General features: G+C 44.0%; 2 protein-coding genes across 2 annotated transcripts; both read left to right on the top strand.

Annotated features, from left to right (window-relative positions):
* Positions 1-6,659: 6,659 nt before the first annotated feature.
* On the top strand, positions 6,660-7,685 carry LOC129591066 (5-hydroxytryptamine receptor 1B-like). Its single transcript, XM_055486587.1, has one exon. The coding sequence runs from the start codon at positions 6,660-6,662 to the stop codon at positions 7,683-7,685; it is 1,026 nt and encodes a 341-aa protein (XP_055342562.1).
* Positions 7,686-9,868: 2,183 nt separating this feature from the next.
* Positions 9,869-11,806, top strand: LOC129591099 (reticulon-3-like). Its single transcript, XM_055486627.1, has 2 exons — positions 9,869-9,993; positions 10,279-11,806. Exon 2 carries the CDS (start codon positions 10,280-10,282, stop codon positions 11,507-11,509), a length of 1,230 nt encoding a protein of 409 aa, XP_055342602.1. The 5' UTR covers positions 9,869-9,993; position 10,279; the 3' UTR covers positions 11,510-11,806.
* The last annotated feature ends 663 nt before the right edge of the window (positions 11,807-12,469 follow it).

The following is a 12,469-nucleotide window of genomic DNA, read 5'->3' on the forward strand; positions in this document are numbered from 1 at the left end:
CCTCCCACCACGTTAAACACAACCAACATGTGGAACAAAATCTAAGTAAAGTAGAAAGTTTCTCGATACAACCACATTTCCGTTCCTGTTTCATTCACAAAAATGCTCAACAGCAGCGGTACTTCAAGGATAACTATAACTTCAAAACAGTAATTTGCCGCTGCAGTCGTGCAAAATTGCTGCAGATTCCCAGTGCAAAATTGCTATTTACTATTAGCATTCCGACGGAGCAACGCGTCGGTAAAGACACAAATTGCAGGTAACGGAAGCTGTTTACCGGGACTTTCTGCAAATTACCTACGCCCGTCGCAATAAAACGACTGCTGACTGGTCCCAGATTTCTCTGTACACGACTATTTTTTAAGCAGCGGCAAAATTGATTAAATGCGCACCGGCGATCAATACACATCCACACCGGCAAAGATCAATTTAATTTCCTCCACTGTATCATCAAGTGTTTTATATTGTGTCCACACAACACCGGCAAGAAATTAATCGAGCAACCGTCACAGGCTGACAAGATTAATCCCCTGTGACTCACAGGGGATTAATCTTGTCAGCCGATACGGTGCATAGGCTACAGTTTACGACAATATTCTCTTTCCGTCTAACAATATTGCTTAAAGCGCAGCCAAGTAGGTTTCTGTGCATGCAAATGAAGCAGAAGGAAGGCAGTACTGTTTGTATGCGGTTGAAAAACTGAACAATAAAATCACCAAACAGAGTTCAGCAATATGCAATACGTTAATCGCCAACACTGTGTTCGAATAGAGAAAAGCTTGTTGGCGGAGTGTGCATTAAAACAAAGCATTTAATGTTTTCCGCCTTACATTATCAGAGTTAGAGCGACACAGATGGCGCACATATCGGTTATCCAATTACAACTGGAAGAACCGTTTGTCTTGTGGCCAAGGCGAAAGTCGACGTTGACAACCAAAATTCTGATCGGTTGGCCTATTTGTCTGCCGGTCCGATGGTAACAGAATAATGTCCTAACTTTGTTCGGTAACTCAGCCGTTACACGCAAAGCGGCGTGGGTGGATTGTCATCGGTCGTTAAACGTCCATCATAAGTCATAACTAATTCTGTGCCGGTTTTCTATAATTGTTATAGGTTTCTCTGCGGTATTTATTGTCCTCCAATTCCTTCTATCGACTCCGTGGTTTGTATAACCATCTAAACGAGTTAGTAATTTGGTTTATCTTTTACCTGATCGGTAATTGCAACAAATTACGTATCTACAGAGCAGTGGAAGATGCACTAACGCGCTTCCGTTAAAAATTTTGCCAGGCATGTATCGCGTCAACATTGTGCGCGTATAAACTGAACGTGACAGGAAATTAGCCATATACCACTGTCTCGCTTAGATGGGGCTAGCTCGATGACCGCAGCGTGCCTGGATCATATTAGTAAAATTAATCTAATAAACCACCTATTTTAAATCAATGTAAAGACAAATTTTTGGCAGGTAAGACCGTAAAGATATGGGCCTAGCGATAGAAAACTTGCGCTCCTTACTTTTTTTTGAAAAAAAATGTAAAAATAATAAACAGGTACATTGCAATCCTAAAATTCCATAGAAACCCCTTCGTACTCAATGCAAATGAAACATATTTCGCAGCTTACGCCAAACGAAACGAGGTTTCCCATATGCATAGTACTCTTCCTGGCTTTTCGGCGCTTCACTCTTGACCTGCCAATACTTGCCAACTGCTGCGTTATGAACCGAAGCTATTAAGGTTTCTTGTTGGTGGACCGTAACTGATTTCTTGAGCAGGTTGTTTTTTCGTTTCCCTCTCTTTAGTTGTATAGGAAACTGGTTGAAACATTTGGGGAAAGCTAAAACTCACGCCACAATAAATACGATCCACGGGTTCAGTGTGCTGTAATTACGCCAAATTTCCACCCTATTCATCGCTGTTGTCTACAGGCTACAGTCACATTTTTTTCACACTTCATTGTCCTCTTCATCGTCCTGTATGTCATTGACGCCAACAATGTCTACAGCATTAAAGGTAATGTAGAACGATCCCATAATAGATGTGCTGTTTCTTTGGCTACATTCACTTGCGAATAATTCGTGATGTCAAAATATTAGTGCCTGTTATTACTTCAAAATAATTTGTAATACCTGCAAATAATCAGCAACTGGAAGTAGCCGAGCGTACAGTACAACAAAGATTTGCATATGAAGATACATGTTTGATTAGTGCATCTGCTGGGTCGCCTGCGTCCCATGCCGGGACGAAATATCCGAAGTATATATTTATAAGCACAAACGGGCATCGTCCCGGCTAAAGAAAACAAAAATACCCGGCTAGTACATTTCAGAAAAAAACGTTTCGGTGACATCCAAACGCAAACGCTTTGCATCGACCTTACCTCTTCGTATGGCCGTGGATCACTGGTAGATTTACTTCGTCGTTGTGTCCTGGATGAACAAATGATTGGTGTTTGGTTTCGAAAGGTTAGCCTGCTCATACCTATTCGAGCAGTTGGGCCTTGCGTTACCGGGATAATACAGCCGACTATGGCTCCACAGTGCATTCCGCATCATGGGATAAGTAAGCGCTGTATATAGGCTAATACAGCGAACGCGGTTAATATAGCCGCTAATAAACCCCGATAAAATACAGTCGCCTGAAACGTACGCGTAAAGTTTCCAAAAAGTCGCAAACACCTTAATCTATGAGTATTTACTTCGGTTACGGCTCTTACGTAATTTTCTGTCGTTCGCTGTCATTGTCATTTGTTCGCTCGCTGTCACTGTGAGACAAAGAACTCACTTCTGAAACATTCTTCAATGAGATGTAATCACAGACGGGTGTGAATATACGTACCATAGAGCCATGAATAAGAGACTTTTACCTCCACATAGGCGTGTCAACGAAAATTTTCACATTCCGGTAACTAATGTTGACTTTCTTAATAAATTTCAGTGATTAGCGGCTTATTACACCAAATTACTGCTATTCCGATAGGCGGTTTGCACGGTCACGCTGCATGGTCCATCGTCATTGCGTGGAAATTTTGGGCTGAAGAAATAAGCCAACGACTGGCTAAAGCAAACAAAATCCTCGAGCTAACTTTCGTCAAAGAACCCTCTGGGTCAGGCGGCGAGCGTTTTTCTTTTTGGTTCTGTTGTTTGATTGACTTTCTCAATTCGGTACCTTATAAAAATTGAACGGTCAAATAAAATGCTGGTAAGCGTTTTGCACGCGCCAGGAGAATCGTGCACTTTTCTCATGTTTGTCTCATATCTTGTGTTTGTAATGCAAATTGAGCTGATAGAGCAACAATCTACCACGTTATCGCCCTTGAATCAACCAAACCAGATTGCGCTGCTGCTCAGTTGCCATGTGGTTGGGTTGTGCGCTCATTGTGCCGAGATGTACAGTTTAACAATGTGCTCGCCTCAATGCGATCACCGCCAGCAAAAGTGTTCCGTTTTTATGATGGTGCTTTCCCTAATACTGACAACACAACTCATGACACTCTGTACAAGTACTGCAGTTAAAAATGGACGTTAACACCATATTCAGTGCCAGTATTCAGCTTTTCTCGCAAAGCGCGACGTCGCTGTGCACGTTCTTGCGCTGGCTCAAGAAAAACAGGAAGTAATGCAGCAGAGATGGGTGTCACCTATCCAGCAAACAAATTATAAGGTGAGCTTGTAACACGGATGCCCCGGGTACGGGTTAATTATGGCATGACCTTAAAGCGTTATCAAGCGAGTCGCTACCATCACAGCAACCGTCATCGCTATCTGCCGTTGATGCTGGCATCCGCATAGTTAAACTGCGGATATGGAATAATCTCCCGTTGCTCCAGTATGTAACTGCTTTCTTGGAACCCGAAATCGCAACCGATTAAGCGACTTTGATGTCACAACCCGTATCGGATTGGATGTCATGCTAAATTTTCCACAGCCGGCTTAGCATTGCCTAGAACGTGAGCAAGAGTAGAAATTCGGAAAATGAGCGCTTGCTAATTTGATCACATTTGACTTATTTTCGAAGCAACAGTCAGCGCTTCCCAGAAACGTTATACAGAAATATACTTGTAGATCTCGCACGCCTCCAAGATTCCAGAAATTTCGTTTACGGGAGCATGTGTTCTGCATGAATAGAGCAATTCCCTTCTTTTTCTTAAGACATTTTGTCTCTAACAAGAAACGGTATGAATTATTCAGACAACGCAAGTTACGCAGTGAGCCTTCATATTACTATTCGTGAGTCTCACAACCTAACCAAGCTCCTTCGCAATGTGGATGGCGGCTGGACGCCTTTGGTCACCTGTAAACTTATCATCTCTATTTTATCCGTTATTCTGAACGCTGGTGTACTGTACATCCATTACCGTATCCCCGCCTACGTCAATCCATTTAGCATTTATCTTTTGGCACTGTACATCTCCAACATTTTCTACATCCTGACCACGCGTCCTATCGGAACCCTGGAGGAGGTGTACAATATATATCCGGCTGCCGGTTGGTTGATTTTGCTCTCATGCAAAGAAGCGACTGTGTACAGATTCAGAGCATTTTACATCAAATTTTTGATTTGTTTAAAATATCCCTTTCTAAATTATTCTTTTCTTGATTTTAAAACTGGAATAAAAACGCCGTGAAAGTGGCTCTCTGGTTCAGTATCATCATTTTCGTAGTACTGCGCCTTCACGGCGAAGGTTCAAGAAGAGGAGTGGACAATAAAATTAATAACCTGACTTGCGGTGCACGTCATTAATTATTCGCATTTACCGGTTTAACTACCGAAACGCTGCCCATAATTTTACCAAACAATTGGAAGATTTTGTATAGAACTAACAAAACCGATATTAAATCCGCTCCATAGGGACGATAGAATGTCACTGAATGAGCCAAAAACCGAGGGCAGCCATTTAACGGCGCCATGCCCTTTATGTACTGTAGCGGCTCGATTAAGTGGCACCACAGAGTTTGTGCACGGGAAATCAGCACTTGGAAAGTGTGCACTGCTCATGGTTGCGAGCGCATAAGCATGCACACGCTGCATCTGTGCTGTTTTGCCGTACATAAACTCTGTGGTGCAACTTAATCGAGCCGCTACAGTATCGCTTTTTGTTCATACAGGTTATTCGGTGTGCGCCCTGTACCAATACACCCGTGTCAGCAGTATCCCGCCGGTGTTCTTCCACACCCTCATTTCTCTGAACCGAGTGTGGGCCGTGGCCTTCCCGGTGTCCTACCGTCAGCGTCATACCAAGCGTCTGGCGGTGTACATCTGTTTGGGCACCGTGGTGTACGTGCTGATCGTCAATGTGCCGCCATATTTGGTAGATATACTACTACATTATCCGGCTGTCTATGCCAAATATCACGACTGCGTGCATCTCTCCATCACCTTTATGGATTTCCTCAAGGTCGACGAGATGCTGAATCGAATCGTTCCCATGCTGATTGTCTTGGTGGCCTATGTGTTTATTCTTGTCAAGCGTCACAGGAAAGGTACAGTCGGTGCAAAACACTCGGTACCGATACCCGAAGAGCTTTCCCGGAACACGCCGGCGGCGAGCCATCTACCGTCAGCGTCCTCTACCGGGCTGCAACGATCCGTTAAGCCGTTCGTAGTGTTAACGTTGACGTCCGTCAGCGTGCTGGTTTGCTGGGTTCCAGTGCAGGCGGCCTTCTTTCTCGCCCTGTTCGTGCGCATTAACCTATCAGGAACTGCATTCACCGCTGTTTACATGCTGTACTCGTTGCAAATGATATTCGATCCGCTGATGTGGGTATTTAGTTTGCGTAAATCAAAAACATCGTTTGTAAAATAAAAGACTTCATTGTTTTTTGCATTGCCAATGCTTACGCTAAATTATTTTACAAACCAAGCGCTGTGTTTCAAAAAAATTTGATGATATCACTTCGCCGTACCACGTTGTCCTGTACTTTTTCGTGCCACGATTTGCTATGAAATAAACTTTCTGAGCCGTCATAATATTTGCCTAACGATAGCAAGTACACGTAGAAAATCATTTTTCTTGTGAGCCGATGCGGGGAAATTTGTGTGACGATTGTTTGTTTTACGAAGTTATTCCGGGAGAGCATTCATTTTGATAAACATCGAAGAGATGCTGAAGCAGCGATCCCGGTTGTTCCACACCCTGAAATAACTTTGTTACTTGTGTTGCGGTGCAACTAAGGTCAGAACACCCTGATTGAATTCGCATAATAGGAAGACTAAAATGCTTTTGTTACTGTCAGGTGATAAGGTTTCGAGTCCAAGTGAGCTGCGCATGCAGCACAAGAATCACAGCCACACCTGTCACCCTTAATCATCTGTTTGTTCACCTGTCTAAAAGCAGAAACACGATATTTCGGCCATTTTAATTTTTAATTAGAACTCCATAAGGCGCAACCTAACAGTAATCAGCATTCTCCAGTTTAATAACATGCGATTCGCTGCAATTATTTAATCAGCCATATTGTATTCTGCGCACGTTATTATTAAGGTTTCATGACTGAACCCAAGTAGTCTGAACTTGTGATCCACGTAACAAAACATTGCAGTGCTGTCTTGATGTGTCATCGGATTTTCAGTTACAGGGTACTAAGAAGACCTTTACTGTCCTGAACGGTTTCGTCGAAAGTTTAGATCTACAGCTTTCTTCCGTATTGCTTAAGAATGTATCATTTCAACGATACAACCTTCCCCAACACAACAACCAATCACTCGCTTAGCTGGGCCGCTCAAGATTCCACATACGTGACCCTCCGCCGTTCCGCCACAGGATGGACGCCGCTCGTCACCCTGAAGCTGCTCATCTCCATCTTCTCCGTGCTCCTTAACGCCGCCGTCCTTCTCGTCCACTACTACATCCCGGCCTACATCAACCACTTTAGTGTATACCTGCTGGCGTTGTTCCTCTCCAACCTCTTCTACATCCTTACCTCACGTCCCATGGGAATCCTGGATGAACTATACGGGATCTATCCAGCCGCCGGTTATCCTGTGTGCGTTGTGTACTTGTACAACAAAGTCAGCAGCGTCATGCCGGTCCTCTTCCACGTCCTCATCTCCCTCAACCGGGTATGGGCCGTTACCTTCCCCATCTCTTACCGCGAACGCCACACCAAACGCCTGGCCGTTTATATCTGTCTGGGAGCGATCGTGTACGTTCACGTTTTGAATTTTCCGCCATTTTTAGTCGATTCTCTCCTGTACTATCCCGCTGTTTACGCAAAGTACCAAGACTGTGGGCACATTTCTACCAAGTCTCTGGATTTTAACAAAGCCGATGAAGTCCTGAACCGCATTCTCCCGATGGTGGTGGTCATGGTGGCGTATGTGTTTATTATTGTTAAGCGGTGGAAGAAGAGGCATGCTAATCGCAGCGTTCAGGTTAGCATAACGAAATCGACACCAGCGACCAATCCTAGTCCACAGGATGGCGCTACGAAGCAGAATCCGCCAACAGCTGTTGTTCAACCAGCGCGCCCGATTAAGAGCGTTAGACCGTTCGTCATCTTAACGCTGACGTCGATCAGTGTGGTGGTGTGCTGGGCGCCGGCGCAGACGTTTTTCTTCATTGGATTGTTCCTCCACATCAGTTTGCCGGGTGTGGTGTTTACTACGGTGTCCTTGTTGTATTCGCTGCAGATGATCTTTGATCCGCTCATGTGGATATTCAGTTTGAGCAGCGCCAAATAGTTTGGCAGCCATAACATGACACTACAGTTAAAGGAAGATCGACGTTCCCTATCACCTATCGGTCAGCCAGAAGCATTCATCAGTTGATCGAAATTTTAATAGCAAAGCTCATGCAGACTCTGATCTGAATTTATCATTACCTAAGAAGCCCGATATTTTTATCATCAGTCAGATATTCGTCATTTTCGTGTACAGCACACGGAGTGTCTCGTACGGAGTGTCTGGTACGTACCTAAATGGATTTTGAAGCAAAGCGCATTACATAATGAAAAAGCAGAATTTAAAGCGGTAAACCGCACGCCAAGAATTTTAATTAAATAATATGTAAGAGTTTATCGCGACCGAACAACCAGGAGTCCCGCCTGTTCAACCCACCGGAACCAGAATCTTGTTGCCATGTACAATCAAAAACTCATCACGACTAATGTTATTTAGCCGCAGGCTGCTAGCTTGCCTCTTAATTTCTCTTAGCAAGTACTCTTTAATTTTTATCCAGCATTTATAATTCATTTATCTTGGATATCGTATGTGCATGAACTTGTACAACTAAAACACTCGTACGATTCTGCCACACTTAAAAAGCATGTGCATTTTTCTCGTACATTTGCGGATTTGCCGTACTGCGTACATACTTTCCTAAATCAAGCTAAGGACTTGCTCATAGATCGCTAATGAAATTCCCAAGCAAGAGCATGATAATAATTATATAAATTAATAAACGTCAGATCTTAAGCTTCAGTGAAAGTTTAGTGAACAGAGCCAGCCAAAGCATACTTCAAAATTCAGATCACTCGCCGGCTATACAATACAACGTCATGCCAGTGCAATGATCTTTGCGTTCAGCGCTATCGAGACATTCATTGATACTGTATAACGAGATCGGGATTTCGAATACTTCGACATCAGATTACGCATCGAAATGAATTCGCCAGATTACATGATCAGCATTTGCCCACAACGGAAAAACATCCGGTCGGTTTATGAGATTTCAGTTAGTTACTTACTGCTTAATTACCGGCAAGGTAATTGTTAATCGAACTCTTGTCTCATTTTCCAGTGCGCTTGTAATGTAACTTTAAGCAAAAATTAGGAGGCGGTGAGGTACGACGTATGCACATGTACCGGTAGAGAGTATGTGGGTTTGTGCTATCATGTTGATTAATGGGGTACCTGTAATGTAATTCTTTACTATTTTTCGCACGCGCAAACACTCTAAATTATTTACTGTATCTGAACGTTTCCTTGATATGTGTGCCAACATCGTCACCAAAGCATCGCGTTGCATTGCATTCATACATTTTGTTGCAGAGCTATGGTAGTGACCGTATAATTAACAGTATTCAGTCCAGTTAATTGTTATTAAGTGCACTGCGGTAAATTGTATAAGTGAGAACGGTTTTTTAGTGCGGTAATGCAAATCTGTAGCATCATTCAGCGTTGCACAACTTTTTCATGAATGCTACTCGCGCCAGTGGCATCGAGTGGCTTGAATTACAGAGACTAGTCTGTATAGCCGTGGGTAATTCCCGTCATATCGTCAGTCCGCAAGCCACAGATTCAAGAGGGATTTCCCAGCTGTGGTTAAATCTTCGATGGTTTCAGTTCCGACCTGTGCTGCTATTTTAAACTATTTAACTTCATTTGAATTACTTTTCAGTTATCGAGATTCCGCGTAACTTAGAAACAATAAAAACTAAATTCCAACGCAACTGGCATAAAATCTGTACTCGTATAATTGGCATCTATGGTAGCGCAACTCACGATACACACTGAAAACTCGGTTTACGTGCATTAATAGCGTAACTCGCACGTTCCCTGTAACTTGCAACTCAACCGCTGATAAATTTTCCGTTACTGCACACTGCACAGGTCTGATGCAAGCGCGATGCCTGAACAGTGGTTTTTTACCCAAATGACTTACTCGCCGGCATCAAGTTGCAGTAAAATCCGCTACGTGTACGCGCATTGTTTAAAATGCTTTCATGCCTCTGCAGCGTGCAAACTGCAGAGACAAGCTAGCTGGGCAGGCTATCGATCGGTTGTCGGCGTATTCTCTACTCCGTGGAATTTGTACCGGCATCAGGCAGCTAGACGCAACGCAGCCCTCGCCTATGGTGTAATAATTCATGGGAAATACCGGTCGCCACTCGACCGACAAGGCCAGCAATGCGCGCTCAAAATTATATAAAGCCAGCTGCACGCTACTACCAGGAAAAACCCAGACATTTCATTATTTTTGAAGTAACACAATTTTATTGAAAACGATCTTGGATCTTTTGGATTTTGAACATTATCATTCCACTGTCAAGTAAGTCCATTCTTCTCTGATTACCGGCAATCTTTAATATGGTCCTGCAAATTGTATTGCCTGCGTTTAAATCCATTCCTTTCTTTGTTTTTTTGTATTTTATTCTCCTATACCTTTATTGGCAATAGCCACCCAAATAGCAATAATTGCAAGCGCTGGTACACTACTTAATAGTTAATTCTTCTTACTTTTCTTAATACGTGGACGTCTTATTACGTGTTCTTACTTACTTAATACGTATTCTTACGTCTTAATACGTGTTCTGAATCTTGTAATTTTATTTAGAATGGACTCGATGAATATGCAGAGAAAAATGAATGCCGATGAGCCGGAATTCTTGTACAAGAAGAAAACCACATCAATCGAACCGGTCCGGCGTATGGAGCAGGAGCAGGGTTTCCAGCGGGAAGAGCGCTCCGACATGCACGGACGCTCTAGTCCCACCGAGACATACGTTCGCGAGGAAGCGTCGCCGGCAGACTGGCGCAACGGTACTCAGTTCGGCAGCCAATACGAGGACATTTTTCCGCGCGACAACCTCGACGCCCGTGCCGACCGGCTACTCATGAACCAGAGAGACAACCAGAAAATTCAGGAAGAAGAGCGCTACACATCGCACCCCGTCGCCACCGAATGGCAGCAGCCGCTCGCCACGCCGACTGTGGTCACACCGCTCTTGCAGCAGGAAGCGGTGGAGCAGCGCACCGACATCACGCAACTACCGCCCCAGATGGCTGAATTCGAGATGAACAAGCGCCGGCAACAGGAGCAGGATTATCCGGATGTTGGGGAAGACAGGCGCGGTGCGGACCAGGCGCTGCAGTCCGCGACAGAATCCTGCCAGGAAACTCAGCCCATCCGCTTGCGCCCGCTGTTTCACGTAATACGTGACCTTTGCCTCTGGCGCCGCGTCCTGGACTCGGCGGTGGTGTTCAGCGCGGGGTTGGGCTTGATGGCCGCCCTGTCCTACTTCAGCCTGATCAGTATCTTTGCCTATTTATCCCTGGGCACCCTCATCATCAGCGGGGCTAGCGTTATCGGCCGGCAGATTTTGTATACGCTGCAACAGCGTCCCGGCGTCGCGCATCCCTTCCAGCGTATCATGCAACGCGACACCGTACTGGATGCGGAATATGTACACGAGCAGATGGACGCCGTGCTGCAGCCGCTGAACCGGAAGTTGGTGGCCCTGCGCAACCTGTATTTGGTGGACAGTGTGGGGCAGACGCTGAAGATGATACTGTTTATGTACGCCCTGACCTATGTCGGCCACTACTTCACCCTGACGAGTCTGCTAATGGTGGGCTGGGTGCTGGCGTTCACCCTGCCCAAACTGTACATGATGTTCCGGCCGCAGTTGGACCGAATGTGGAATAGTGCCCGCCGACTGCAGATGGGCATTGGCGAGAAGTTCCAACAGCAGAAACAACGCGCACAACAGCGCCGCGATGACATGCAGTCCGTTGATAAGAAGGTCACCTTCGAGAAGACTGAGAAGACCGAGAAAATCCAGTAACCTGAACAGTGCATATTATGATATGCGCTCTACTTTATTTTTTTTATTATTTTGAACACGATATTTCTTTAATGATCTTAATATCATGGGAATCAATTAAGTGGCGGAAGCTGCGCTTTCCTCGTTGTTGGTTTTACAACAGCCGTGCCTTCCGCTTATTTTGCATATCACGGTTAATTATTTTTAATAGCTGATGGCAGACTTCATGCATAATACACGCAAATCTAAGTTTCATTCCATATTAAACGCAAAACTGTTTTGGTTAACGTACCACATAAACCGTGATGCACCTTTGTCTGAATAAAATTATTAATCATCATAAAATTCACGTGAACGGTATAAAAATATTCGACAATAAAAAAATAATAATAATAACGCGATAATAAAAATTAATGCAATATTAAAGTGAAGTACTGCAGTTCAAGCAACACAATGGAATTTGCAAATTTTCGGCAAATGCAAGGATTCGATAAGTAAGCCTATTCTAGCAGATAATGGTATTATTGTTCTTACACAGCTGAGTCTTTCCCGACTCGGCCAGATTTCCAGCCTTTAAGATCTGCATGAGCGTTCGACGGTATTTTTCCCAAAATATCTAAAAAAAATTGGGAAAATCGGGAGGGTGGTACCGGACTATTAAATGAAACGTTCTTTCCAGAATTATTATTTTAAGCATTTTCTAAATAAATTTATTATGCATTTTTACTTAACATTGGAATCACGACATCACTCGCTGCAACTCATCCAGTTTTCCAATGCGCGTAAATAAATGAACCGGTCGATGGTATTTTTATCGCTGTAGTTTAAAGAACTTGCAACATCGTGTACTTGTACATGTGCTAGACCGAGTTTCAAAACAGTATTAACGTAATTTTAAAAACGCCTTTGAACTGGATTTCTCTGATTGGATGTTCGGTTGCAGAAAAGTACGAGGTGTACTTAATATGTGATTGGAAGGTC

The sequence above is a fragment of the Paramacrobiotus metropolitanus genome, unplaced genomic scaffold (genome assembly GCF_019649055.1).
Source record: "Paramacrobiotus metropolitanus isolate TYO unplaced genomic scaffold, Prichtersi_v1.0 Parri_scaffold0000044, whole genome shotgun sequence".
In the NCBI taxonomy this organism is placed as follows: Eukaryota; Metazoa; Tardigrada; class Eutardigrada; order Parachela; family Macrobiotidae; genus Paramacrobiotus; species Paramacrobiotus metropolitanus.